General features: G+C 36.1%; 2 protein-coding genes across 19 annotated transcripts in view; both read left to right on the top strand.

Moving 5' to 3' along the window:
* The window catches only part of LOC107586491 (collagen alpha-1(XIII) chain-like), a 112372-nt gene extending 103371 nt beyond the window's left edge, over positions 1-9001 (top strand). For all 18 annotated transcript variants that reach the window (XM_016273885.1, XM_016273884.1, XM_016273883.1 and 15 more), the window contains 6 exons: positions 13-66; positions 2253-2306; positions 2422-2457; positions 5656-5742; positions 8063-8101; positions 8482-9001. In XM_016273885.1, the coding sequence (XP_016129371.1) occupies positions 13-66; positions 2253-2306; positions 2422-2457; positions 5656-5742; positions 8063-8101; positions 8482-8484 (273 nt within the window). In that variant the 3' untranslated portion in view covers positions 8485-9001. The remainder of the gene's footprint in view (positions 1-12; positions 67-2252; positions 2307-2421; positions 2458-5655; positions 5743-8062; positions 8102-8481) is intronic.
* A 7203-nt stretch (positions 9002-16204) lies between these two features.
* LOC107586507 (cGMP-dependent protein kinase 2) overlaps positions 16205-25883 on the top strand; it is a 21052-nt gene continuing 11373 nt past the window's right edge. The window contains exons 1-9 of the mRNA XM_016273900.1: positions 16205-16283; positions 19323-19853; positions 21686-21852; positions 21995-22108; positions 23499-23604; positions 23934-23997; positions 24110-24187; positions 24981-25075; positions 25503-25571. Coding sequence (XP_016129386.1) covers positions 19366-19853; positions 21686-21852; positions 21995-22108; positions 23499-23604; positions 23934-23997; positions 24110-24187; positions 24981-25075; positions 25503-25571 — 1181 coding nt within the window. The 5' untranslated portion in view covers positions 16205-16283; positions 19323-19365. The remainder of the gene's footprint in view (positions 16284-19322; positions 19854-21685; positions 21853-21994; positions 22109-23498; positions 23605-23933; positions 23998-24109; positions 24188-24980; positions 25076-25502; positions 25572-25883) is intronic.

Genomic DNA, 25883 nt, shown 5'->3' with positions numbered 1-25883 from the left:
CTTTGTTCAAAGGGTCTGATAGGACCAGCTGGAGTACCTGGGCCTGCAGGACCAAAAGGAGAAATGGTTAGTGCTGTAAAAACAATTTAGAAACAAATGCATGAGGCTTCAAAATGGGTGTTTCTAGTAATATTTTGTGTTATGCAAAATTATAAAAACCTTGATGATGCTGTAGGCATGAATGCAAGCATCATGACAACTGGCCAAATGAAGTATAGTTTGAATCACAAATAATTATATTTAGTGTTGGGGAAAGTTACTTTTAAAAGTAATGCATTATAATATTGCGTTACTCCTTCAAAAATTAACTAATCGCAGTACTTAGTTGCATTTTATAGGAAGTAATGCATTACGTTTTTTTTTGTCACCTGGGCTTTAAAGGGGTCATATGATGCGATTTCAATTTTTCCTTTTAGAAAAAGGAATTAACTTTTATTCTCGCTATAGTATTGTTATTGCCGCCGCTGCCATGTCGTGAAGGCGCTGTGTGTTTCGTTGTGAAAGCGAAACTACTTTGGTTGGCCTTCCAAAAGACATGGTTTTATGTTTACGCGGCGCAATGCAATGCAACGCATAAAAAGACAGTATAAGTCATTATAATCCGTAATTATGTCCCCACTGGACGCAACAAATGCCTCGTTTATAATGGGTTTTAATGTTTTTGTCTCGTCGCTCTGGCCTGACAGGGCATCACAGTATGGTAGGGGCATAACATTTCTGTCACACGCTTGAGGAATTCGGCCAATCACAACGCTCTGGATAGCTGGCCAATCACAGCACACCTCGCTTTTCAGACCGATGAGCTTTGTAAAAATCGACGCCTTTCAGAAAGGCGGGGCATAGAGGAGAAACAATAATGTACAGTATGTGGAAAATAATGTGTTTTTTGAGCCTTGAACCGCATAAACACATTTCATTACACCAAATAATGTTATTTTTGCAACATCATATGACCCCTTTAATAACAAAAAACCTAAAAGTTATATTTTTGGCAGCTGTAAAAGCCCTTTCACACCAAAGGTGAAATTAATAAGCCTCAGCCTGAAGGAAGTGCCTAAAGCAAGACAGGAGAGGTGTGAGTGAATAAATGGGAAAACAAAGTAACTTGCATTACTTATTTGAAAAAGTAACTCAGATATTTAGTTGTAACTGAAAACTAATGCATTACTTTACTTGTTGAAAAAAATTTATATGATTACGTAACTCATGTTACTTGTAATGCATTACCCCCAACACTGATTACAACATTGCTTAGGTGATAAAAAACTTGATCAATCATTGAATTATTAGATGTTTAATGCACATGCAGGATAGTAATGAAACTAGTTGCTCTGTGAGTGTCGTCAATATTTCAATGGCCTGTTGTCAACTACACTGAACAAAATTATAAACGCAACACTTTTGTTTTTGCCCCCATTTTGGGTGAGCGGTTTGCTGATGTCAGTGTTGTGGATCGAGTGGCCCATGGTGGTGGTGGGGTTGGTATGGGCAGGCGTATATGTTATGGACAACGAACACAGGTGCATTATATTGATGGCATTTTGAATGCACAGAGATACCATGACGAGATCCTGAGGCCCATTGTTGTGCCATTCATCCACGACCATCACCTCAAGTTGCAGCGTGATAATGCACGGCCCCATGTTGCAAGTATTTGTACACAATTCCTGGAAGCTGAAAACATCCCAGTTCTTGCATGGCCAGCATACTCACCGGACATGTCACCCATTGAGCATGACTGGGGTGCTCTGGATCGGTGTATATGACAGCGTGTTCCAGTTCCTGCCAATATCCAGCAACTTCGCACAGCCATTGCAGAGGAGTGGATCAACATTCCACAGGCCACAATCAACAACCTGATCAACTCTATGCGAAGGAGATGTGTTGCACTGCGTGAGGCAAATGGTGGTCATCTTTGTGCAATAATCATGCTGTCTAATCAGCATCTTGATATGCCACACCTGTGAGGTGGATGGATTATCTCGGCAAAGGAGAAGTGCTCACTAACACAGATTTAGACAGATTTGTGAACAATATTTGGGAGAAATAGGCCTTTTGTGTACATAGAAAAAGTCTTAGATCTTTGAGTTCAGCTCATGAAAAATGGGGGCAAAAACAAAAGTGTTGCGTTTATAATTTTGTTCAGTGTAGTTAAAATAAAGTATTCACTGATTGTGTGAGGAGTAAAGTCCAGTGTAATATAGGTTCAGTATAATGCCAGTATTATGTATAATGTCTTTTTTACTTTACAGGGTGAAAAGGGTGAAATGGGAGTAGCTGGACCAATTGGGCCTCAAGGCATCCCTGTAAGTGCTGAACCAGGGCACACTTTAACATTTCAAATACTGTTTCCAAATAACCACATAAGTGCATTCAAATGAAAAATGGACCATCAGTAACTTCCCTCCCCTATGCATTCAGGGTTTAGTAGGACCACCGGGATTAAAAGGAAACCGGGTAAGATTATAAATGCGTTTGTAGAATATGTTATTGTGACTTTAAGGGACAATAACATGAGTCCACTTTCTTAAAATAAAGGGATGGATGATATTTCTAAACCAGCATGAATCTGCCAAACTTTTAAGCATTAGCTACTCTCCATTATTTAAAACAAACCTGTGGTTATTTAATTTGTTAAAATAAAAATTATGCAATATTAGTTGTAATTGTTATAATTTTAAATTAATGAGACAAGCAGAAGCATGCTGGGTATAAGAAATTAGAATGGCTACTGCTTACTGCTAGAAAATATGTGTACATATACAGTGAGGTCTAAAAGTCTGAAAATAAGAAAATTTAAATCTAAAATGCTTAAACGTGAAAACACAAGTGTTATGCAGTAAATATTGAGTAAAATGTAATTTTTATACTATTTAATTATCATTAAATAGTCATTAATTAAATAAGAAAATGTGTGTGATCATGTGACTTTTTGTACAGATTGAAGCATGCCCTTTCATTCTCAAATCATGATGAATGAAGCATCAGGATTTACACATGCACAAATGAAATTCAAGTTAAATTGATTCAATTAGTCATTGAAGTATTACATTTAAAAAAGGCCACTGTATATGTTCATTGATCATGATTTACACATATATTCTTATTTCAGAACAGTATTTTTGTTAATCCTTATATGCATATATTTATTTGCAATTATTCTCTTTGTTTTTGCAGTTCTTATTTTGTTAGTATATAGACACGTTTAGCGTATGTAAACACCTTCAAAGAGACAAAAATATATTTTGTTGCATGATTAACAGAAAAACTGACGTATGATATAAATGGCTAAAGTTAAAATGTTCTGCAAAAGAGATATTATTATAAAAAGAATATGAATAGACCATTGCTTTTCTATGCTTTTCCTATGCTTTCATCCTCCTAGACTGAATGCCTCGATCCTATTAACACTAATTTCCTCAGTTAATGACTGAATGTTTCCCACCTTGAATGTCAGGACATGTCAGTGCTCCTCCCAGCATCCTCCACTGGCCATGTAGTAGTGAACAGGACCAAATAACTCAAGTCTTGGATAATTGTGCTCAGTGGAAGGTGCTGTGGAGGACCTTTGGACACGGTGCTGTGTTTACTCTTGTCCTTTCCTTGTCTTCCTCTCTTTTTTTCCACAGGTCTTCCTATCCCCTTTTCCTCCCCCCACACCTTGGCCTGTGTCCGTGGCTCTTTTTGCTGAGTCGGGCCGGGTCGTCCTCTCTGTCCCCTTCTCACTCGCTGGCCTCCTCCTGCTCCTCCTGCATCCTAATGTTGTAGCCTGGGTTAATACTCCTCCTCTTCCTCACCTCCTACTTTTGTTCATATCCTTCACTGACCTCCCTACCAACCTGCATTCATTTTCTCCCAATTATTCTAATGCACAGAGTTCTTATTGTTCCACGAAAGCCTCATCTGGATCTCTTTTGAAAAGGCACATAACCAAGCAATGTGGGAAAAGGCATTATGTCAGTGCGGAGCTCATTTTGACATCCTGATGAGAGTATTTAGAAAAAAACACTCCAGTCGGGAGCCAAAAGTTCAGAAACAGTCTTATAGAATCAGTATTTGTCAAACAGGATTTGAAAATGAGCTCCATGTTGATTCATAATGTAATTCCACTTTGATTTTTTTCTTCTTCCTCCATTAAGTGTTAGAATAACAGTCATGATGAGGGCTGTGCAGAATGTTAGAACTCTGTATCCTAGCTTGGATAGATCCCACTTTGGAAGGCTTATAATGCTTAAATGTAATAGTTTCCTCTGAAGAACCCTTCAATTCGCGTGCAGACTTGAGCATAAATCATGAAACACTCTAAAAGCAGATCTGGTTTTAATTAGTAGTAAAGCATAGGGATGTTGATTAAACTGTTTTAGTGCCTCTTCAGTTTTGTAAATTAGCCTTTGTAATTATATTTCATTGACTCAAGAGTTCTATATGGAATCAATCACAGATTGTCTATTTATTGGAGACAACATTTGATGTCAAGATCGGGGGATAAAAACATAGTTTGTTCCATTCAGAAGTGATCACCCAATACGCCACTGAATTCAAAGGTTTAGATATTGGGCTAAAAAAAATAAATGTTGAGTAATCTTTTCAGGCATTTCTAGTTGGAGTGACCCTACAATATAAATGCCATGAAGGCATTTATCATTTATCTGTTTAAAAGTTTGGGGTCAGTATATAGTTTTGTTTCTTTTGAAATAAATTAATACTTTTATTCAGCAAGGACACATTAAATAAAAATAAATTATAGTAAAGTAACATTTATAAAGTTACCAAATATTTCTGTTTTTTTATTAATATTTAATTCTATTTCATTTTAACTTTCTATCCTTCAAAGCATCCTGAAAAAAACCCATAAAGAAATCATATTAGAATTATTTCTGAAGGATCATGTAACACTGAAGAATGGTGCTGAAAATTCAACTTTGCATCACAGGAACCAATTACATTTTAAAATATATTAAAACAGAAACAGTTATTATAAATAGCAATCATATTTCACAATATTGCTGTTTTACTGTGTTTTTAATCAAATTGATTTAACCTTGAGACAAAACACTTCTTTCTTACCAACAAAATCTTTTGAACTGTAGTGCATATATAATTGAGACAAATAAAATTAAATACATATATAAATACATAGAATCCCAAGGACATGACCTTTACATAAGTCAGTCAACTTTAATCTTATTTATTCTATTCTTGTTCTATTTTGAACAGTTATTACGTTTAATAAATGTGCTTTTAGTATTTTTCCCTCATTTAAACTTTTTGCAAATAAAAAGTCAAAGTGATATTAAAATTCTGTCACTTATATGGCTTATAATAATAATAATAATTGTAATGTATAAATATGTATTGTGAAAAGCGCTTTACACTGTCCAAATAAATGTGCATTAAATAAATCAAGTAAATGATAGTCTGCACACTAACCACACTGGCTGATCTCCTTCTCCTTAACCCCTTCACTTACCCTCCTTAAATGATCCCACTACTCATCATAGCTCCATTCAGAAACACAGCTACTCTCAGAATGTCTTGTAAAGCATCTAAAGTCTCTTACAGTTATTCATAGTGATGGTGCTTTTCTTACTAGTACTGCTATAGTAGACTAGGAGGACTAAAGTCTGACTTTTTTGAATGCACTGTTGTTTGCAGGGGGAGAGGGGCAAGAAAGGCAACAGGGGGGCCAAAGGGGATAAGGGAGACCAAGGAGCCCCGGGATTAGATGCCCCGTGTCCCTTGGTATGTCTTTCGTTCAACGTGCAGCACTAAGGCAAAAGGAGACTTCCCGAAAGCCACGCCTCCTTATGTCTTTGTGTAATAAACACTAACAGATGCCCAGAAGAGTTCTGGTCGAAGTCTGTGAATTACAACGTATATACAATATAGAGACTCATATGTTACTCACGCATTATATTAGAACTATTATAGATGGGGATTTGAATTAAAAATGACTAGGCACCAGAACTCTCAATGGGATGTTTGCTTTACAGGAGTAAGACTGACAGGAATATGGTTCTGCTGAACACAGTAGGATGGAACCCCTAGTTCAGTAACTAAATTATGTGAGTTTCCAGCCCTGTGGATGCAGCAGGTCTCTTCCTGTCAGTCTCGGGTCCAGTGTGTTCTGGGCCAATCAGACGCTGGAGCAGAGCGGCCAGTGTAGCTGGACAAGAGGATGTTTATATGATTGATTTCATGAACAGGGTTTCCGAGGCTTTAAAGGAGAGAAAGGTGAACCGGGGCTGCCAGGCCTGGACGGGCTAGATGCCCCGTGTCCCGTGGTATGCTGCTGTCTATCCCTTTCCTTATTCCGCATGCTTCCTGCCTTCCTGAACCAGTCATGCTTTCTAATTGCATAATGCTTCAGCATAGCCCGTTTAAGGAATGGAGAGAGAAGAGTTACAAATTGCATGCAAGAAAAATTCTTGCATGCATCAGTATTAATATCTATAATTAACTCTAAAGGAATAGTTCACCTAAATATTAAAATTTACTCACACTTCATCCAAGGTCATCCAAGATGTAGATACGTTTGTTTTTTCAAGGGAACAGATTTGGAGAAATGTAGCATTGCATCACTTGTTCACCAATGGATCCTCTGCAGTGAATGGGTGCCGTCAGAATGAGAGTCCAAACAGCTGATAAAAACATCACAATAATCCATAAGTAATCCACACCACTCCAGTCCATCAGTTCATGTCTTATGAAGTGAAAAGCTGTTTTGTTTTTTTTACTTTAAACAATCGCTTCGGGTTACAATACTAGTCTTTAAATCTATAATAATACTTCCTCCAGTGAAAAAGTCCATCCACTGTTGTCCTCTCACATCAAAATCCACAGACATATTTGTTTAGAACTGCTTTGTAATGTTTTTTCCTTGTAAACGATGCTTGATCTGTGCATATTTCTCTTCTGATTCAGACAAGACAACTTTTTCACTGGCGAAAGCAATATTATGGATAGAGGACTCATATTGTAGTTTTAAAAATTCTTAATGATGAATTTGTTTCTTACAAACACTCAGACTTCACTTCACAAGACATTAATTGATGGACTGGAGTGGTCTGGATTACTTGTGGATTATTGTGATGTTTTTACCAGCTGTTTGGACTCTCATTCTGACGGCACCCATTCACTGCAGAGCATCCATTGGTGACCAAGTGATGTAATGCTGAATTTCTGCAAATCTGTTTTGATGAGACAAACTCTACATTTTGGATGGCCAGAGGGTGAGTAAACTATTTCCTTAATTTTTAGCCATTTTAAAAATGTTTCAAAACAATTAATTGATTTCTATAATAAAATAATACAAATCTAACCGTTTGTTTTCATCAATACATAAATAAGGTTTAACTTTCTAGATTTCTGTTGAATGTGGATAAAATATTTAGACTACTTGTAAAATAGGATTGTTGCTACTAAACTAGTTAACCTTTTTAATGTTTAACATGACTGCATGCGTTCCATTTTCATTTCACTTATCTTTGTATTCAATATTCTTACACTAACCCACATTTTGTCTAAATAATCCTCCACTACATTTCACCACATCTGTTTCAGTCCAGTAAATTGGAGCATCCATGGGTCACCACAGATATCTGCATGAGAGAAAGTGTTTACTGGAAATGCATTGTTGCAAAAAGCAGGCATCTTGACTGGTCATTGTTTTCATGGACACCATTTAAATTGTCAAGAATGAGAACACTTTGAATTGAGTTGAATGAAATATCCAAGTACATACAGTAGATGGATAGATATGCATTATACTATATTAGCATTGGGTGATTTTATTTACTTTAGGGCATGTTGTAATTATAAAAAATTATAATTTAAAATATTATACAATTATAATTTTAGTTGCCACTATGTGTTTATGTTTGTGTGCACGGACAGCCATCTATTGATTGATTGACTGCAGAGGGGAAATGGAAATGTATGTTTCGAAAGTGACTTTTGAAAGGATTATATATACTATACGCGCACGGATACGGTTATGTCTCCCTTCTCAAGAAAATGACTAATTCTTACCGTTCTTCACCACTCCTCTTCTTTGTTTTAGGGTGATGATGGTTTGCCAGTACCAGGGTGTTGGAATAAAGTGAGTTCTATTGGCTGATCATATCAACATTTTGGTTTTTAAATAATTGTGGCCATACCATCCTTACTATGATAACTCGTGCGCTGAATTTGTCATATGGAGGTATAGATTTAAAAGTGAATATATTAACAGTCATCTATAATAAGTTTAGAATGTGTAATCATAATGTAATACAAATTGGTTAAGAAATTATTTCGAGCATTACTCAATATAGAACTAAACATTTTCAGTCTGCTAATATGATACTTTATGATCAGTTGTTTAGAACATGATTTGAGATTTACTGTCGATTCAACATTTTAAGAATAACTCTATACCTCCATTTGCTCGGAAGGTGTGTGCTTGAAAATAACTCAATCTTTTTGCCTCTTGTTTTGCAGTGACATTAATTCCTGAGTGCCGTGTGTGATTGTAAATAGAATATTTATTTTTGTACTTTTTTTGCCATTGATCTGTTATATCGATGGAAAATACAGCAAACCATAAAAATCCTGGCAGGACTTTTGTACAGATGTTTATTTTTATTACTGGTAATGTTGTTTATGTAATGGACTTTATACTGTACCTATACATTATGTCAAGATGTTTTTTTTTTTTGATGGAGGAAGAAATATAATGTGGCAGCATATGCATGATATTTGTGCATTATGTTAACTGATAAGTGCCTATTAACTTATTGTATCATGGTGTTTTAATGTGTTGTGTCGGACCACGCTGCACTGATTAGTGGGGCTGGAGTTACAAATTGGCCTTGTGTGTAAGAGGAAACCCTTTGCTCTGAGATTAACATGTTCACACCACACCTAATGAGCTTACACTGTAACTGCATATGTTTACTGAACATTAAAATGACTTATTTCAAAGTCCATACTACATGCAGTAGAATTATCAAGTCAGTTGTTTTATATGAAATGGAAATGTATGTTTCGAAAGTGACTTTTGAAAGGATTATATATACTATACGCGCACGGATACGGTTATGTCTCCCTTCTCAAGAAAATGACTAATTCTTACCGTTCTTCACCACTCCTCTTCTTTGTTTTAGGGTGATGATGGTTTGCCAGTACCAGGGTGTTGGAATAAAGTGAGTTCTATTGGCTGATCATATCAACATTTTGGTTTTTAAATAATTGTGGCCATACCATCCTTACTATGATAACTCGTGCGCTGAATTTGTCATATGGAGGTATAGATTTAAAAGTGAATATATTAACAGTCATCTATAATAAGTTTAGAATGTGTAATCATAATGTAATACAAATTGGTTAAGAAATTATTTCGAGCATTACTCAATATAGAACTAAACATTTTCAGTCTGCTAATATGATACTTTATGATCAGTTGTTTAGAACATGATTTGAGATTTACTGTCGATTCAACATTTTAAGAATAACTCTATACCTCCATTTGCTCGGAAGGTGTGTGCTTGAAAATAACTCAATCTTTTTGCCTCTTGTTTTGCAGTGACATTAATTCCTGAGTGCCGTGTGTGATTGTAAATAGAATATTTATTTTTGTACTTTTTTTGCCATTGATCTGTTATATCGATGGAAAATACAGCAAACCATAAAAATCCTGGCAGGACTTTTGTACAGATGTTTATTTTTATTACTGGTAATGTTGTTTATGTAATGGACTTTATACTGTACCTATACATTATGTCAAGATGTTTTTTTTTTTTGATGGAGGAAGAAATATAATGTGGCAGCATATGCATGATATTTGTGCATTATGTTAACTGATAAGTGCCTATTAACTTATTGTATCATGGTGTTTTAATGTGTTGTGTCGGACCACGCTGCACTGATTAGTGGGGCTGGAGTTACAAATTGGCCTTGTGTGTAAGAGGAAACCCTTTGCTCTGAGATTAACATGTTCACACCACACCTAATGAGCTTACACTGTAACTGCATATGTTTACTGAACATTAAAATGACTTATTTCAAAGTCCATACTACATGCAGTAGAATTATCAAGTCAGTTGTTTTATATGAGTTCCAGTGCATACATTATGAACATTTGCACTGCATGGCTTGTTAAGTGAGTTTTCTCCATATTCACCTGCCATTTTTTGCCAAATATATTATTGCAAATGGCTTTATGTAAAGAAAAGAATGACTTAAGTCCACACGCAGTGCTTTGCCTTGATGGGTTTCATGTAAATATGCCTAAACCTTGCCCTTTGAGCAGCTATTTTTTCTCAGTTTATTCTTATTTCTGGCAATTTAATAGCATAGTCGATAAATGTAATTTACATACTTAGGCAATGAATTTAGTCTTAATTTATCTCGTACATATTGCTGCTCACTGTCAAGCACATATCTGTGTTTGTTAATAAGCATCAACACAACCATTCAAAAGTTTGGGGTCATTCTTTTTTTTTTTTTTAGATAATAGTACTTAAGCAAGGATGCATTAAACTGATCAAAAGTGTAACTTTTTAAGCAGAAAATCTGCAAATTAGAATGATTTCTGAAGGATCATGTGACCGTGATGATGCTGAAAATGTAGCTTTGATCACAGGAATAAATTACATGCTTATACAGTTATTTTAAATTGTGAAAATATTTCACAATATTACTGTTTTTAAGGTATTTTGACTAAATAAATGCAGCCTTGGTGAACATAGAGTAAGTGACTCCTTTCAAAAATCTTACAGACTCCAAACTTTCGAATGGTAGTGTATGTCCCGTTTTACCTCATCCATAAGTAAAAATGAAGAATCACATGACATGCCATTTACGTCACAATATGTTTATTCCCAACAAAATTATCAGGGTCATAAAAAGGCCCTTAGCTAAAATAGTTTTATGTGTTTAATGTTCATTCAGTGTTGAAGTGGATTGTGTAGGATTGCTGCTGCTTACATTGACAAGCTATTCGGGTTCCATTTTGCCACTTAATATCAAGTTAAGCATGGTTTGTAATCACGTGTCTATAAACATTTTATCTGTCTGTAATATCTCATACTAACATGTGCCTTAATGCTTTTACTCTGCCAAAGTACTTTTGAGACATGTCAACAATAATGTCGAAGCTATGCTGTCAACATGAGGAATATAAGATAATAAATGGCTGTAAAAAGCCAAAACGTTTTCAAACACGTCTTATTTATTCATATGTTCTCTCTTTGATTTGATATCCTAAGAAGATTCTCATTTTTAACTCTGTTTGCATAGCTATGACATGACGTTCACACAGAGACTAAGAAAAATTAACACCCTCTGGATGTTTACATGCTGAAGTTGTGCTTGTTACTGTGATATGCATCTGACGAAAGTGTGAAAACTGCATCAGTGGGTTTCGGGATTGTGTTATGTTGTGTGAGGCCTTCTCCGTATGTCATTGCTGCAGATGCCCGCTACAAATATGTATGTTTCTTTTATTAAAAGGGTCAGAATCCGTTCCAGCTCGCCAAGAAGTAATCCTGCAGTGAGATCCACGAGCTTCTGGTTCGATTTCCTTCATAAGCAACACAAAAACTTGAAGAGATCTTGGGAGATCTTTGAGTTTGGGGGCTCTTTGAAGGGTTTCGTTTCCTGTATAAGCGTCCTGTAGTACTGAAGGGCTCCAGAGGGCGGCAGATGTGAGACTGGACTACAGAAAAGACGATAATGCAAGAAAGTAGCCTGTCCTTTCTCCAAGTTTGACACCTTTTGCTTTCTCTTTTATATTGTTCACTATGTGAAAGAAACATTTTAGCACATTTCGTTCCTTGTTGCTGATGTTGTTAAATAATGTTTGTGATCAGAGGATCCAGCGCAGCTCGTTGAACATGCAGATGTGGTCTGAGTGTCCTTATGTTTCCAGACAAACCAAAGAAAGACAAAATCGTTGATGATTCCTGATTCTAACTATCACTGCCTTCTGTCGAGAGTTGCAGGTAGAATGTAACCTCACACTTCACTCCTACTCGCGTTTATTAGTAGTATTTAAAGGTGCAATGTGTAATATTTACATCGATCTATTGACAGAAATGCAATATAATAAACATAACTATGTTTTCAGAGATGTATAAAGACCTTACTTAATGAACCGTTACGTTTTCATTACCTTAGATTGAGCTATTTATATCTACATCTTCTTCTTTAAATTTTATTGGCGGTTGGCAAACCAACTGAAAGGTGCATTTACCGCCACCTACTGGACTGGAGTGTGGGTTATATCTACATACACCGCGGGTCCCCTTACATGGAAGTCGCCACCATGTTTCTACAGTAGCCCTAAACGGACAAACTGCTCTACACAGCGCGTTTCGTCACTTTGTTGTTCTTGCGAATAACACACTGACACACTGATGAACAAGTACATTAATATTCGCAATAACATCGATTTATTAAATAATTAAGTAAATATAATTCCTTAATTTACCTTTGTAAAGAAATCTCATTGCACTCTGCTGTCTTTATCGAGGACATCTTAGTCCTGTATCGGCCACTGTAGGGAGGGGTGAGCGGGGGACTGAGCCGTTGGTTGCAATTCGCAACCCCACCACTAGATTGCTAAAATTTACACACTGCACCTTTAACATGGATGTGCATAACCGCCCTGCTTTGCATTATGCATACCTATATTACAGTGCATTCATACAACATAATGTTGTGCTTGTACATAGCATAATGTTATAGTCTAACTTTAAAAAGTGAGAATAGAATAAGTTGTACAGCTGAAAACAAAGTCAACATGAAAGACTATCACCGTAACTAATTCGAAACTCTCAATGTTTTCAAAAATTGCAACTTGGGCATCTGATGGTGTTTGCAACATGCATGCAACATTTCACTGCTGTAAACATAGATGCCAATGCTGACTCCATCTGTATATTTTGCCAACTCTTTGAAATTCAAATAACTGTTTTGCAGTTTGTTTGGGTAAATCTAGTCGTACAGAACAGCTGTACTTTTCAGATTGTATTGGGGCAGCTAAAGCAACTAATTGAAACCAGCAGTGACACATTGGGCGTTTAATTTATCATTGGTTCAGCACACGTTTGAATTTCAGATAAACTATTTGTTTATATGAAGTGTTTATGCCTACAACTGAGTAGAGAAAAAAATCATTTTTGACACGAAAGCTAATTTTGGTTATTATTATTACCAGAATCACAGAATATACAGTAATGCTATGGGATGACAACACCACATCAACCATAACAGGGTTTGTGAGGGAAAATAATCTTTAATCACTTTTAAAATTGTAACCTGGATTTTCTTTTTGATGTGGTGTCATATGTACCAGCAGCTATGTTTTTTTAACCTAATGCAAGCATTCCTTATATTATACTTTGACTGTTTCAGAAAAGATTGGTTGTATATAAACCCACTGTAAATGTAGAGTCTCATTAAATCTTCCATTATGTCCATTTTAATAGATTAAGGTGTTATCCAGATAACAAGATAATTAGTATTTCAATTAAATGAGTTTGCATTCAACTCATTAAAGCCTCCTATTTTCTCATCAGTATAGGTTATTGTTTTCATGGTAATCTGAATTAAATACAAAAAAATGATAATGCTAAAATGTGTTTATTTGATTATTGGATTATAAATTAGTGAAAATCTACTTTTATTTGTTTTGAAGACTTAAAGTTGAATGATATACTGTGTGTGTTAAAAAAATTTGCATTTCGTAGTGATACACTCTTAAAAATAAAGGTTCTTCAGTGGGTTATCGGGGCACATTTTCACTGTTCAGAGGTCTTGACTATATGATATTCTGAAGATTTAGAAAGCTCTTGATTGAGTTCTAGGATCTTTAAATCACAAATAATCAGTGCATCAATTGTTTTTTAAAGAATTGGCATTAGGCTGTAAGTCATGCTGATTTATGGTGTCCGGCTGTAAAGCCCTTTAACTGTTACCTTTATTTTTAAGTGTGTTGACGTCTGTATGTTTACAGACATGCATTATTTTATGTCAGTAGGTACAGAATAATTCATATTTGCAACAAATTTCAGATTATAATAACTGCCAAAAAGAAGATAAATACTTTTTAGTTGTTATATTCTCAAATTGGTTGCACGTGTATCACTCATTCTGGACCCACTCACATAATGCTAAATTTACAATGCTCAAAAAACAGGATGAATCTGATCTTATGCATTATACTATATTAGCATTGGGTGATTTTTTTTTTTTACTTTAGGGCATGTTGTAAAGTGTTTTTCGTTTTATTGTACACAAGGCATCGTTTCTTTTTTTCTCAGTATAATTTTGCACATTGAAGTGTGTGTGACTTTTTCCATGTTTTGAACAAGAATATAATATTTGTACTGTACATCAGGCGTTTTCTACACATTTCCCTTTTGACAAACATTGTGATCTTGTATTGTCCTTTGAACAGTGTACTCTTCAAATAACGTGTCACTCCAATATAAATATCCTGACTAGATTCAAATCTGCGACACAGCATTTAAAGGAATACAGTAGTTCACCCAAAAATGTAAGTTTCTAAGATGTAAACGAGTTTGTTACTTCATCATAATAACAGATTTGGAGAAATGTAGCATTACATCACTTGCTCAGCAATGCATCCTCTGCAGTGAATGGGTGCCGTCAGAATGAGAGTCCAAACAGCTGATAAAAACATCACAATAATTCACAAGTAGGCTAATCTATTAGACTTCAGTCCATCAATTAAGATCCTGTAAAGTGAAAAGCTGCGTGTTTGTAACAAAACATTTTTTTTAACTTGCTTCCAGCTAAAATATGACTCCCTAATTGTTGCTATTGTGATGTTTTATCATCTTTTTGGGCTCTCATTCTGACGGCACCCATTCACTGCAGAGGATCCATTGCTGGGCAAGTGATGTAATGCTACTAAATTTCTCCAAGAAAGAAGAAACAAACTCTTCTACATCTTGGATGGCCTAAGAGTGAGTACATTTTTGTTTTTTAGAAAACTTTCATTTTTGGGTGAACTACTCCTTTAAATATTCACCTCTCCAGATAATCTTTTGATACAGCTTTTTTTCTTTTGTAAGATATCTATGTAATGTATATATACATATGTTTGAATAGTCAGTTATTTACCATAGTATAAATTGACCTTTAATGAGGAGTACACTTTCAAAACAGCTGTCAAGTTCAGCTAGGAACATTAACCAAACTTGTCAGTTGTAGTTTTTGATGCCAGTTTATTCTTGGATCATTTGGATCTCTGCATCACTGCCCACGTGAGCACTGCTGTCTTTTAGAAGGAGTTTAGACTTTGTTCACCTGCTGCTCACAAACACATTTTTCTTTACATTTTTCATCAAGTGTGTTTCATACCGAGAACAAACATATTATCAAACATTTTGTGTGATATCTTTAATACTGTTGTTGTATGTAATTGAAAATGGATAAGAGGGCATTTATTTCTGTGCTTGTACAGGAAGTGCAAATGCAAGATAAATTGCAACCACTTGCATTGTTATTATGCACCTACTTGTATACATTTACATTTAAAGTGGCAGTCTGACTAACATGTTACGCTCTGTTTGACTAAAGGTTGACTTTAGGGTTTATCTTTTCCCTTCTTTAAAATGTTCAAAATCAAGCATTGAATAAATATGTCAAAGTTCATTCAATTGTTGATTTAATATATGCTTCTAGAGAAACCAACATTATCATTTAAAGTTTTGTTAAGATCTCTCTTTCTTCATAATGGAACAAACTTTTTATTTATTTTTCGTTGATTTTATTTTTTTTGCTTTTTGTTTGTTTTTTAAAAAACGACATCAAACCTGTATTAGCCAGTGAAATAAAGACAAATAACTGAACTGTTCTGTTTGACAATCAAATTGTGATTTTAAATAAATGACAAATCAGAATTTAGGCAGATTTCTGCAGAGAGTCTTGACACAATACTGTTATATGGAATAGTCTGGAAACCATGAAAAAAGAAATCCAGAGACTTAGATTTAAAAAAAAATCTAAATATGTTTGTGATGTGTTCATAAAACAAAATATGCATCATAAATTGTGAGACGGTGTTGTTTGTTGATTTAGGGTTCATCCGTTCCTGTGTAATGCTGCTCTTCCGCCGCTAGATGTCAGTAGAATGAATGAGTGTGAGCGCTCAAGCTCTCATGCTGTGATTGCGCCGCTCAGAGCGATCGATCGCTCCAATGTGGAGCAGCGCGCGTCTGAATTATCCTCAAATAACCAGCAGTGGAAACTGCATTACACACTGACAGGTGGTAAGTAGCCTGCAAATCAACATTTTGCCTGTCTGCTGCGTTTAATATCAATTTTGCAGATCATTTACGCCATTGTACGTAATTTAAGAGGCTACAGAGTTCACAATCGTAAATGGCAATCTAGTTGTTAATCAAATGTTGATGCTCGAAGTCTCGGTGAATGGGAATATTTCAGTTTCTCGGGTCAAAGAGTTATTTATCTGCTATTCATAGTCAATTATGTTACTGGTCTTTTTTTCACGTTTCTATTGTCAGATGTGTTTTAAATGTTACAATTTATGAATTATAACATTAATTAAACTATCTTTACTAAAAACTGTAGCTGTACTTTCCCTGGACAATAATAGTGTGAACATATTGTATTATTATTATTGTTATTAATAATAATGAATAATTCCACAAAATACAACAGTAGTCTGAACTGTCTTGTGTGATAAGGTCTTAAAATGTGTTTATTGGCCATGTGTGTGTGTCTATATATATATATATATATATACAGTAAAACAAAAAAATATCATTATTTTTATTTTATTTTTTTACTAGTGGGTGCAGGACACTATACTTCATTTATGTAAGTGAGGATAGCAAAATAAAGTAAACTGTGACATATTATACACAAAAATTATTCCAATAAAATGGAAAAATATTTGCAATACAAACACTTTGACCTGACCATGTTTTGCGTAAGTGTTTTTTTTTTTTTTTAATTGCTAATGCAACCTTTTTACACCACAGACTGAACAAAATTAAGCACTGCTTGGTAATTGGTTGACCTAAATTGGTATTGTGTAATTGTGTACTTAAATTTAACAGCTGACAGCTATTCAACCTAATTCATTACATACCTTTCTATCGAAGTTATCTGACATTATCAAGATGAATTTGTTCGTTCTTGTCATATTTTATTACCATTTTCTAAATTATAATAATGTGAGAAATGTTGAAGGTGTCTGAATACATTTTGGTTTGACTGTATCTATATATACATCATATTTTTAAAGGAAACGTATTTATAATTTTGAATGATTTTAAATAGTTATTTAGTAATGTTTCATTTTACAAATACATTTTATACAATTTTAATTAGAAGCATGATTAAAACTTTTTTTGACATCTTCGAAAATAACACACAGTGCCGCTTGAAAGTTTGTGAACCCTTTAGAATTTTCTATATTTCTGCCAAACATAATCAGATTTTCACACAAGTCCTGGAAATAGACAAAGATAACCCAATCAATCAAATGAGACGAAATATTTTCTTTTTCATTTATTTATTGAGAAAAATTATCCAGTGTTACATATCTGTGCGGTGCAAAAGTATGTGAATCTCTAGGATCAGCAGTTAATTTGAAGGTGAAATTAAGAGTCCATCTGTTCAGAGGTGTTTTCATTCAGTGAAATGACTATATCAGGTGTCATTGCCTCCCCTGTTTTATTTAAAGAACAGGGATCTATCAAAGTCTGAGCATGTTTGTGGAAGTGAATCATGGCATGAACAAAGGAGATCTCTGAAGACCTCAGAAAAATAGTTGTTGTTGCTCATCAGGTTGGAAAAGGTTACAAAAGTATCTCTAAAGAGTTTGGACTCCACAAATCCACAGTCAGACAGATGTACAAATGGAGGAAATTCAAGACCATTGTTACCCTCCCCAGAAGTGGTCCACCAACAAAGATAACTCCAAAAGCAAGGCGGGTAATAGTCCACAAGGTTGCAAAGGAACCCAGGGTAACTTCTAAGCAACTAAAGGCCTTTCTCACATTGGCTAATGTTCATGAGTCCACCATCAGGAGAACACTGAACACCTATGCCTTGCATGGTAGAGTTGCAAGGAGAAAGTCACTGCTGTCCAAAAAGAAAATCACTGCCCGTCTGCAGTTTGCTAAAGATCATGTGGACAAGCCAGAGGGCTATTGGAGAAATGTTTTGTGGACGGATGAGACCAAAATAGAACTTTTTGGTTTAAATGAGGAGTGTTATGTTTGAAGAAAATAACACACTGTATTCCAGCATAAGAACCTCATCCCATCTGTGAAACATGGTGGTGGTAGTATCGTGGTTTGGGCCTGTTTTGCTGCATCTGGGCCAGGACAGCTTGCCATCATTGCTGGAACAATGAATTCTGAATTATACCAGCAAATTTTAAAGGAAAATGTCAGGACATCTGTCCATGAACTGAATCTCAAGAGAAAGTGGGCCATGCAGCAAGACAGCAACCCCAAGAACATAAGTCGTTTTACCAAAGAATGGTTAAAGAAGAACAATGTCCATGTTTTGGAATGACAGAATCAAAGTCTGTACCTGAATCCAATTAAAAATGTTGTGGAAGGAGCTGAAGCAAGAAGCTCATAGGAGGAAACCCACCAACATCACAGAGTTGGGCTAGAATTCCTACAAGCCGATCAGCAGTTACAAGAAACATTTACCTGCAGTTATTGTTGCAAAAGGGGGTCACACCAGATACTGAAAGCAAAGATTCACATACTTTTGCAACGCACAGGTATGTAACACTGGATCATTTTTCTCAATAAATAAATGGCAAAGAAAATATTTTTCTCTACTTTGTTTGTTTGGGTTCTCTTTGTCTATTTTCAGGACTTGTGTGTGTCACACTCCTGTGGACTGTCCATTATGGTTTCTCCCTCTGTGTCCTTATTTGGTTGTTCCTGTCCTCATTATCAGTTAATCACCCTATTGTGCTCACCTGTCTGCCCCTCGTTATCTGCCCTATATTAGTTCCTGCCTCTTGTAGTCTAGTTTGTCGGTTATTGTCTATGTCAATGTGAATGTTACCCCGTGCGTGTGCTCCTATCGTGTATTCATTAAAGTGTTCTTGTATCCTGAATCCTCGTTGTCCTGCCTGTTCCCTGGCACAGCAAGATCGTGACACTGTGAAATTTTGATTATGTTTTCAGTCATATTTATGCAGAAATATAGAAAATTCTAAAGGGTTCACAAACTTTCAAACAGCACTGTGTCTATCGTTCATAATGAGACTGAATGGACATTCCCTGTCTAGATATTTCATCTTCTGATTGCAGTGGCCAACCAGTGAACACATTTAAAAGCCCTAAAGGCCTCTCTATGGTTCCTAGTCACTCTCTGATCATGGGGAACGGTTCGATCAAAGCCCCTCGGCTAGAGGAGACCTGCCTGGCCTCCGGTATAAAAGAGGCTCCTGTATGGGAGTCTGTGGAGCCCCTGAAGATGAGGATCACCCATCTGGAGGAGGAGCTGGCACGGAGGGACCAGGAGCTCCGTGCGCAGGAGAAGCGCTTACAGAGCCTTCAAAGGGAATTAGAGGCAAAAGTGTCCCAGATCGATAAGCTCCAGGATGCCATCGGGTATAACAGTCTCGGACGCTCGCCGCCTGCACCGCTGAGGCACAGCCGCAGACTGCTGAGCGTCATCAACCAGGGCTCCATGCGCTTCCACAGAGTGGCTGTGGAGGTGCATCGACGCCTTAAGGCCAAGGAGGGCGTTTCAGCCGAACCCACATCGAGGCACTTCTGTCATGACCACAGGGTCCATCACATCTCCACAGAGAGACAACTCATCCGCAAAGACTCCGGGTGAGTGCGCTGACACTGATTGCACCACTGGATTGTTTGTTTCATTATGGAGTCACTGGGGTACTGACTCTCCTGGAAGGTGGAGACAGGAATAAGGTTTAGCCAAGCCTTTGTACTGTCTCCAACCCCAGAGTAGGCATGAAAGCCTGGATTACCATAACACACTCCGGAGGGGATGGAGTGGCTCAAGAGAACACAAAGGGTGGGCCATTTGTATGCATGGACAGGAATCATTACTGTTTTAATTAAACATGCTCTTGATGGCAGTCTGCAAATCTCCAGCACTAATTCATTCATAAGATCCATTTTAGGGCAGTGACGAGACTGTCTTGTTTCAGATGGGATAATGAGAATCAGCTGTAGTATAGTACTGAAGACCAAAAATAGTCTGAAACGGACATGCAAAATGTAAACGTGTCGACAGTGAGGATTTTTAGACCTCCAAAAGAAAGAATGAAAAATGTATGTTTTGTTATGCATAGGAAGTAAGAATTAAAATTAATTACACATGTTTGCACATGTATACATTATATGTATCATTTCAAACTCGTGGAACACGAAAGAAGAATTTGTGAAAAATTTACATGCTATTCTTTTCCAGTTCATTGTGATTACTCAAAAAAACGTATTAATATTGCAAAAGTAGCCAATATGAATTGTGTGCTTTATTCCAAGTCATAAAATAGCTTTGAATGAGGAATTGGGCAAAATTTGATAAGAATTAATGGTAACACTGGTAACACTTTACAATAAGGTTCATTACAGTAGTTAACATTAACTAAGAATGAACAATACTTCTACAGCATTTATTAATCTTAGTTCATGTTAATTTCAGCAGTTGTGTTTGTTAACATTAGTTAATGCACTATGAACTAACATGAACAAACGATGAACAACTCTATTTTTATTAACTAACATTAACAAAGTTTAATAAATAGTGTAATATATTAATTGTTCATTTTTCGTTCATGTTAGTCAATACATTATCTAATGTTAACAAATGACACCGTATTGTAAAGTGTTACTGAATTAATAAAGTGCAGGAATCATTAATATAATAATTCATAAGATTTCCTTAATTTCTCACTGATTGTTTTTCGAAATTCAAATATGTTGCCATGTAATCTTTAGACATTCGTGCACCAGGTCTGAATTATTTTATTTAAACTGATTTCAGTTTCAGTCTGTTCCTCACACAGAACTTCAGAACACTTGAAAAGTGAAGCATCATATGAACTATTTTATGTAGATATTTTGTCACTTTTAGAGCTTGATAGCTCTGGTTACCATTAACTGTAATTATATAAAAAGAGTAACGTACATTCTTCAAAAATTTCTTCTTTTGTTTGATTAAGTAGTGAAATCAATTTTTGAATTAACTATTTATTTAACTTGGTATATATAAACTTGTATTGCGATTTACAACGCCTGCTTTGAAGGGTGTACCATAAAGATGATCTGGTATCTTTAATTCAGCAGTGTATTAAAGGCAGTCTGAAGTGTTGTGACAGGAGAATCATTCATTATTCACCACCTCCACTTCACTCAGCACTGATGAACCATGCCTTGAAGAAAGCCTCATCTAATTAAAGTGTGTCTTTGTGTCTTATAAAAGGATATTTTAAGAGTAAACTCAGTTGCGCAAACACTTATGACCTTGTTCCAACTAAATGTTTATATAAATAGCAACCAAACAAGCATTTACATATGTACTTCTAAATATATAGATAAAATCTTTGAAACTAGACTTCAAGAAAGCCACATGTGCTTCAGTTCTTTGGAAGTTTTGGGGTTTTACATTCTCCAAACTGTTTTTCCTCCTCTTCCTGTAGCACTAAGAAACTGATCAATGAAGCCATCATGAACAATGACTTTCTGAAGAAGCTGGCGCCTCAGCACACTCGAGAGATGGTGGACTGCATGTACGAGAAAATCTACGCTGCTGAGCAGCTGGTTATTCAGGAGGGAGAGCCGGGGAACTACCTCTACGTGCTTGCTGGTAAACTCCAGATGTTATTGTTCCCTGCTCCTCATACTTTCATGTTTTTACAAATCTAAATATTTCAATGATAACGTTGAAATAATGTTCTGGACTTTGCTCTGTTCTGCCCATTGGAGCTCATTTGATTCTCTGTGTCCAGAGGGTTTATTAGAGGTCATCCAAAATGGAAAGCTCCTGGGTCAGATGCGTCCTGGGACGGCTTTTGGAGAGTTGGCCATTCTCTATAACTGTAAAAGAACAGCCACAGTCAAAGGTGTGTGTGTGTGTGTGTGTGTGTGTGTGTTCCTCTGCTCAGTGTTGGGGAAAGTTACTTTCAAATGTAATGCATTACAAAAAATGCGTTACTCCATAAAAAAAGTAACTAATTGTGTTACTTAGTTTTTATGGAAAGTACTGCATTATGTTACTTTTGCGTTACTTTTTGTCAGCTGAGCTTGGCTTGCTTAGTTATTTTTAATAACAAAAAACACAAAAGTTATATATTTTTTGGCAACTGTAAAAGCTTTTTCACAGCAAAAGTGAAATGAATAAGCCTCAGGCTGAAGGAAGTGCCTCTGGCTCTGCACTTACTCCCAATTTCTCTCAACATGGCAAAAGGTGTCGGTGAATAAATGGGTAACTCAGATTGTAAATTTAAAAGTAATGCATTACTTTACTAGTTACTTGGAAAAGTAATCTGATTAAATAGCTGGCGTTACTTGTAATGTGGCTGGTGTATTTTTCTGTTTAAACAAAATGAGGGAAAAATAAAATAAATTCTGTCATCTTACTCACCTTCATGTCATTCCAAACCTATCTGATTCTTTTTTAATTTAACATACAATGATAGTCAGTGGAATCCAGTGTTCTTTAGGACCCCATTTTCTTTCACTGTATAGACAAGGGCATATGAAACTCTTCGAAATATCTTATTTTGTGATTTTAATGATCATTTTAATAAAACTTTGCTTTGAAAACCAGGCTAAATATAAAAGAAGTGTAGTTTATAGTGTAGACTGTTTGTGTAACAATGCTGCTGTGATACTGGATAACAAGCTGCTGTAGATAATGATGCTGATAAATTGCATTGTGATTGGAATATGGTGACTTCAGGTAAATTGGGATTTTTTTTTTTGCCATTGAGATGACGGAAACAAATGGCCCCATTATCCTGAATTAAACCAGGCTAAATATAAAAGAAGTGTAGTTTATAGTGTAGACTGTTTGTGTAACAATGCTGCTGTGATACTGGATAACAAGCTGCTGTAGATAATGATGCTGATAAATTGCATTGTGATTGGAATATGGTGACTTCAGGTAAATTGGGATTTTTTTTTTGCCATTGAGATGACGGAAACAAATAGCCCCATTATCCTGAATGAACCATAATTAAATCTGCATTTATTACTTTTCAGTGAGCTGATTTAGCTTCTGTTAAATAAAAACTGTTGGGTGCATTTTTTAAAAATAGTGTTCTCCTGTGAACTTTGTATAAGCACTGCAAGTCCAAAACATTACATTTGGATGCAGTCTGCAACATATTGGGTTATAGCCAACATGACCTTTTTCTCTATTATTGTTGACCCACTTTTATTGTAGATGTTGGATTAGTGTCATAGTCATAGATTTGTGAAGTGGAACTGATGGTGATTGTGTTTCATTAGCTGTGACTCAGTCCCACATCTGGGCTCTGGACCGGCAAACGTTCCAGACTATCATGATGAGATCCACTCAGGCCAGACATGAGGAGTACTTCAGCTTCCTGCGCAGGTACATTCATGTCACTAACATTTGTGCACTTTTATCAGTCATCAGCTTCACACACACACATGAATACACAAGTCTCTTCTTGGCTGTTTCAACGCACATTCCTTTCTGAAAGCATTGGATTAGATTGATGTGGATTCAGCATCGTGTTTTTCAATGGGTATTGTGGATCTGTCACTAATGTCTATCAGTGCAGCTTAAAATAATATTGGTTGATTCAAGGGTTGAATTAAATGTGTTGATTGTGTACACCTGTCAACATAATGTTTATGGATTTGATTGCATGCTGTTTTCCTTTAATGCTAATTAAACATTGTTACATTGTTCTTTAGTGTGTCGTTATTGAAAGATTTGCCAGAGGAGAAACTTGCCAAAATCATTGACTGTCTTGAAGTTGTAAGTTTGCAGTATTTTACTGTGTCTACAATGCTGTCATTTGTTGGTAATGCATGTTTATATATAACATGAAATATAACCAGATCATATTAATGTTTCAATCTTTTTGTAGGAATATTTTGACAAAGGGGAGTACATTATTCGTGAGGGCGAGGAAGGAAATACTTTCTTCATCATAGCTAAAGGAGAGGTGTGTATTACTGCATTAAGGGTACAACAGCACTAAAGGCACATCTTATCAGCAGCTATCAGTATATATTCGTCATTCAAAAGGAGAAACCGAAACAAGGATATATACGAAATATACGCAGATATACGAAACGTAAACAAAGCAGCTCTTGCTTACCAAGCGTTACACCCCTAGTTTTTGTAAATGTTATTGTTTCCCATTTGCTACTTAAATCTATAATGTTTTTCAAAATGTTAGATATTATATCAAATTAGCGCAGAATCAACTATGCATTGCTTCCTGTGATTGCATCAAGTATCAGCCATCGTACGTTTTTGTTCCATCTAGTGGTTTGGAGGAGAATAATATCAAATGCTCCACCTGGTGTGCCTTTAGCCCTGTTGTGCCCTACATTTATATGTAATCCTTCAAATATTTTTGTACCATTTCAGACTATCTGTTCAGACTGCAGTCTGCTTTGCCTACATGAATATTTCTCTAGGAGTGAGCATCAATGGTAGTCTGTGGCAGAAACCTGTACCATAGACTGTAATATAGCCAAGATTGATGTTAATTGGATAAGAGACTTTAGACGCATTATTCTGAGTCCCACTCAGACGACATGCTTCATTGGTAAACTGCTACTTTTTCATTAGAAATTGAGGTGCCAATCCATACTTTTAGAAAAGCCTGGCTTGTCTATATGATGGTAGGGAGCTTTCTGATGAGTGGGACAGTTACAGTTGTGATGACGGTGAAATTAGTCAGTCAATAAGGATGTACAGTAAGATTTTTTTGTGTGGTTTTTTCACAGGTGTTGGTAACACAGACTACAGAAGGCTTTTCCGAACCACAAGAGATTAAGACTCTTGTTGTGGGTGATTACTTTGGGGAAAAGGCTCTCATAAGGTTTGTAGACAGTTTTTTGCAGTGCTTTTAACAATAGTGAACACAACCAACAATGACTCCTTTGTGATTGTGGACTTCCTGTAGGCCAGGAAAAAAGATGAATTGCATATTTGTAGGCGTGGATGTGGGAGGTGGAATGTCAGTCATCTGAAAAGATGTTCATTTTCATTGTAGCATTGTTGAAGAGCACACTCAGTGCTGAAATAACCACAGAGACACTCACACACTTAGATGCAGGAGAGCCACTTTTCATATTTACTCATTTGTAATGATTTAGATTAATTTAAAGCTCAGATGAAGTGCTCTCAATGAGGAAAGAGCAAATGAGGATGTTTTCCAGGATGTTTTTCAGTCACTGTTATATATATATATATGTATCTCCAAAGTGGCACAACATTATTACATATTTCTTATAATTCTATTTCAGTGAGGATGTCCGCTCAGCTAATATCATTGCAAAGGAAAATGACACACAGTGCTTGGTGGTGGATAGAGAGTAAGTGGCGTTTCTTCTACACTAACATCTAGGTTTGTGACCATGGCTCAAGCCTCTCATGAAAGAGGCCTTATACCTCCGTTTTTCCTCATCGGAGGAATACTGTTCCCATTCTAGGTGACCCTTCCTGAAAGGAGAGCAGTGCTCAACATTACCACGAAGACAGCCCATGGAGCGAGGGATTCAACTCCTCGGAGAGGATCCTGCTCGCCAGACGACACCCTCTTAGTACCCCTTGATATCGAGGGGGGCAGTGCCTCCTGAGTGCGTCGATCGAGACACACTGGTTGAGAGGAGCCCAGGAAATCGGGG

Source organism: Sinocyclocheilus grahami, unplaced genomic scaffold (assembly GCF_001515645.1).
Source record: "Sinocyclocheilus grahami isolate Dianchi unplaced genomic scaffold, SAMN03320097.WGS_v1.1 scaffold82.1, whole genome shotgun sequence".
Classification (NCBI taxonomy): domain Eukaryota; kingdom Metazoa; phylum Chordata; class Actinopteri; order Cypriniformes; family Cyprinidae; genus Sinocyclocheilus; species Sinocyclocheilus grahami.
The sequence above is the reverse complement of the archived record's forward strand: the minus strand, read 5'-3'. Positions and strand labels throughout refer to the sequence as shown.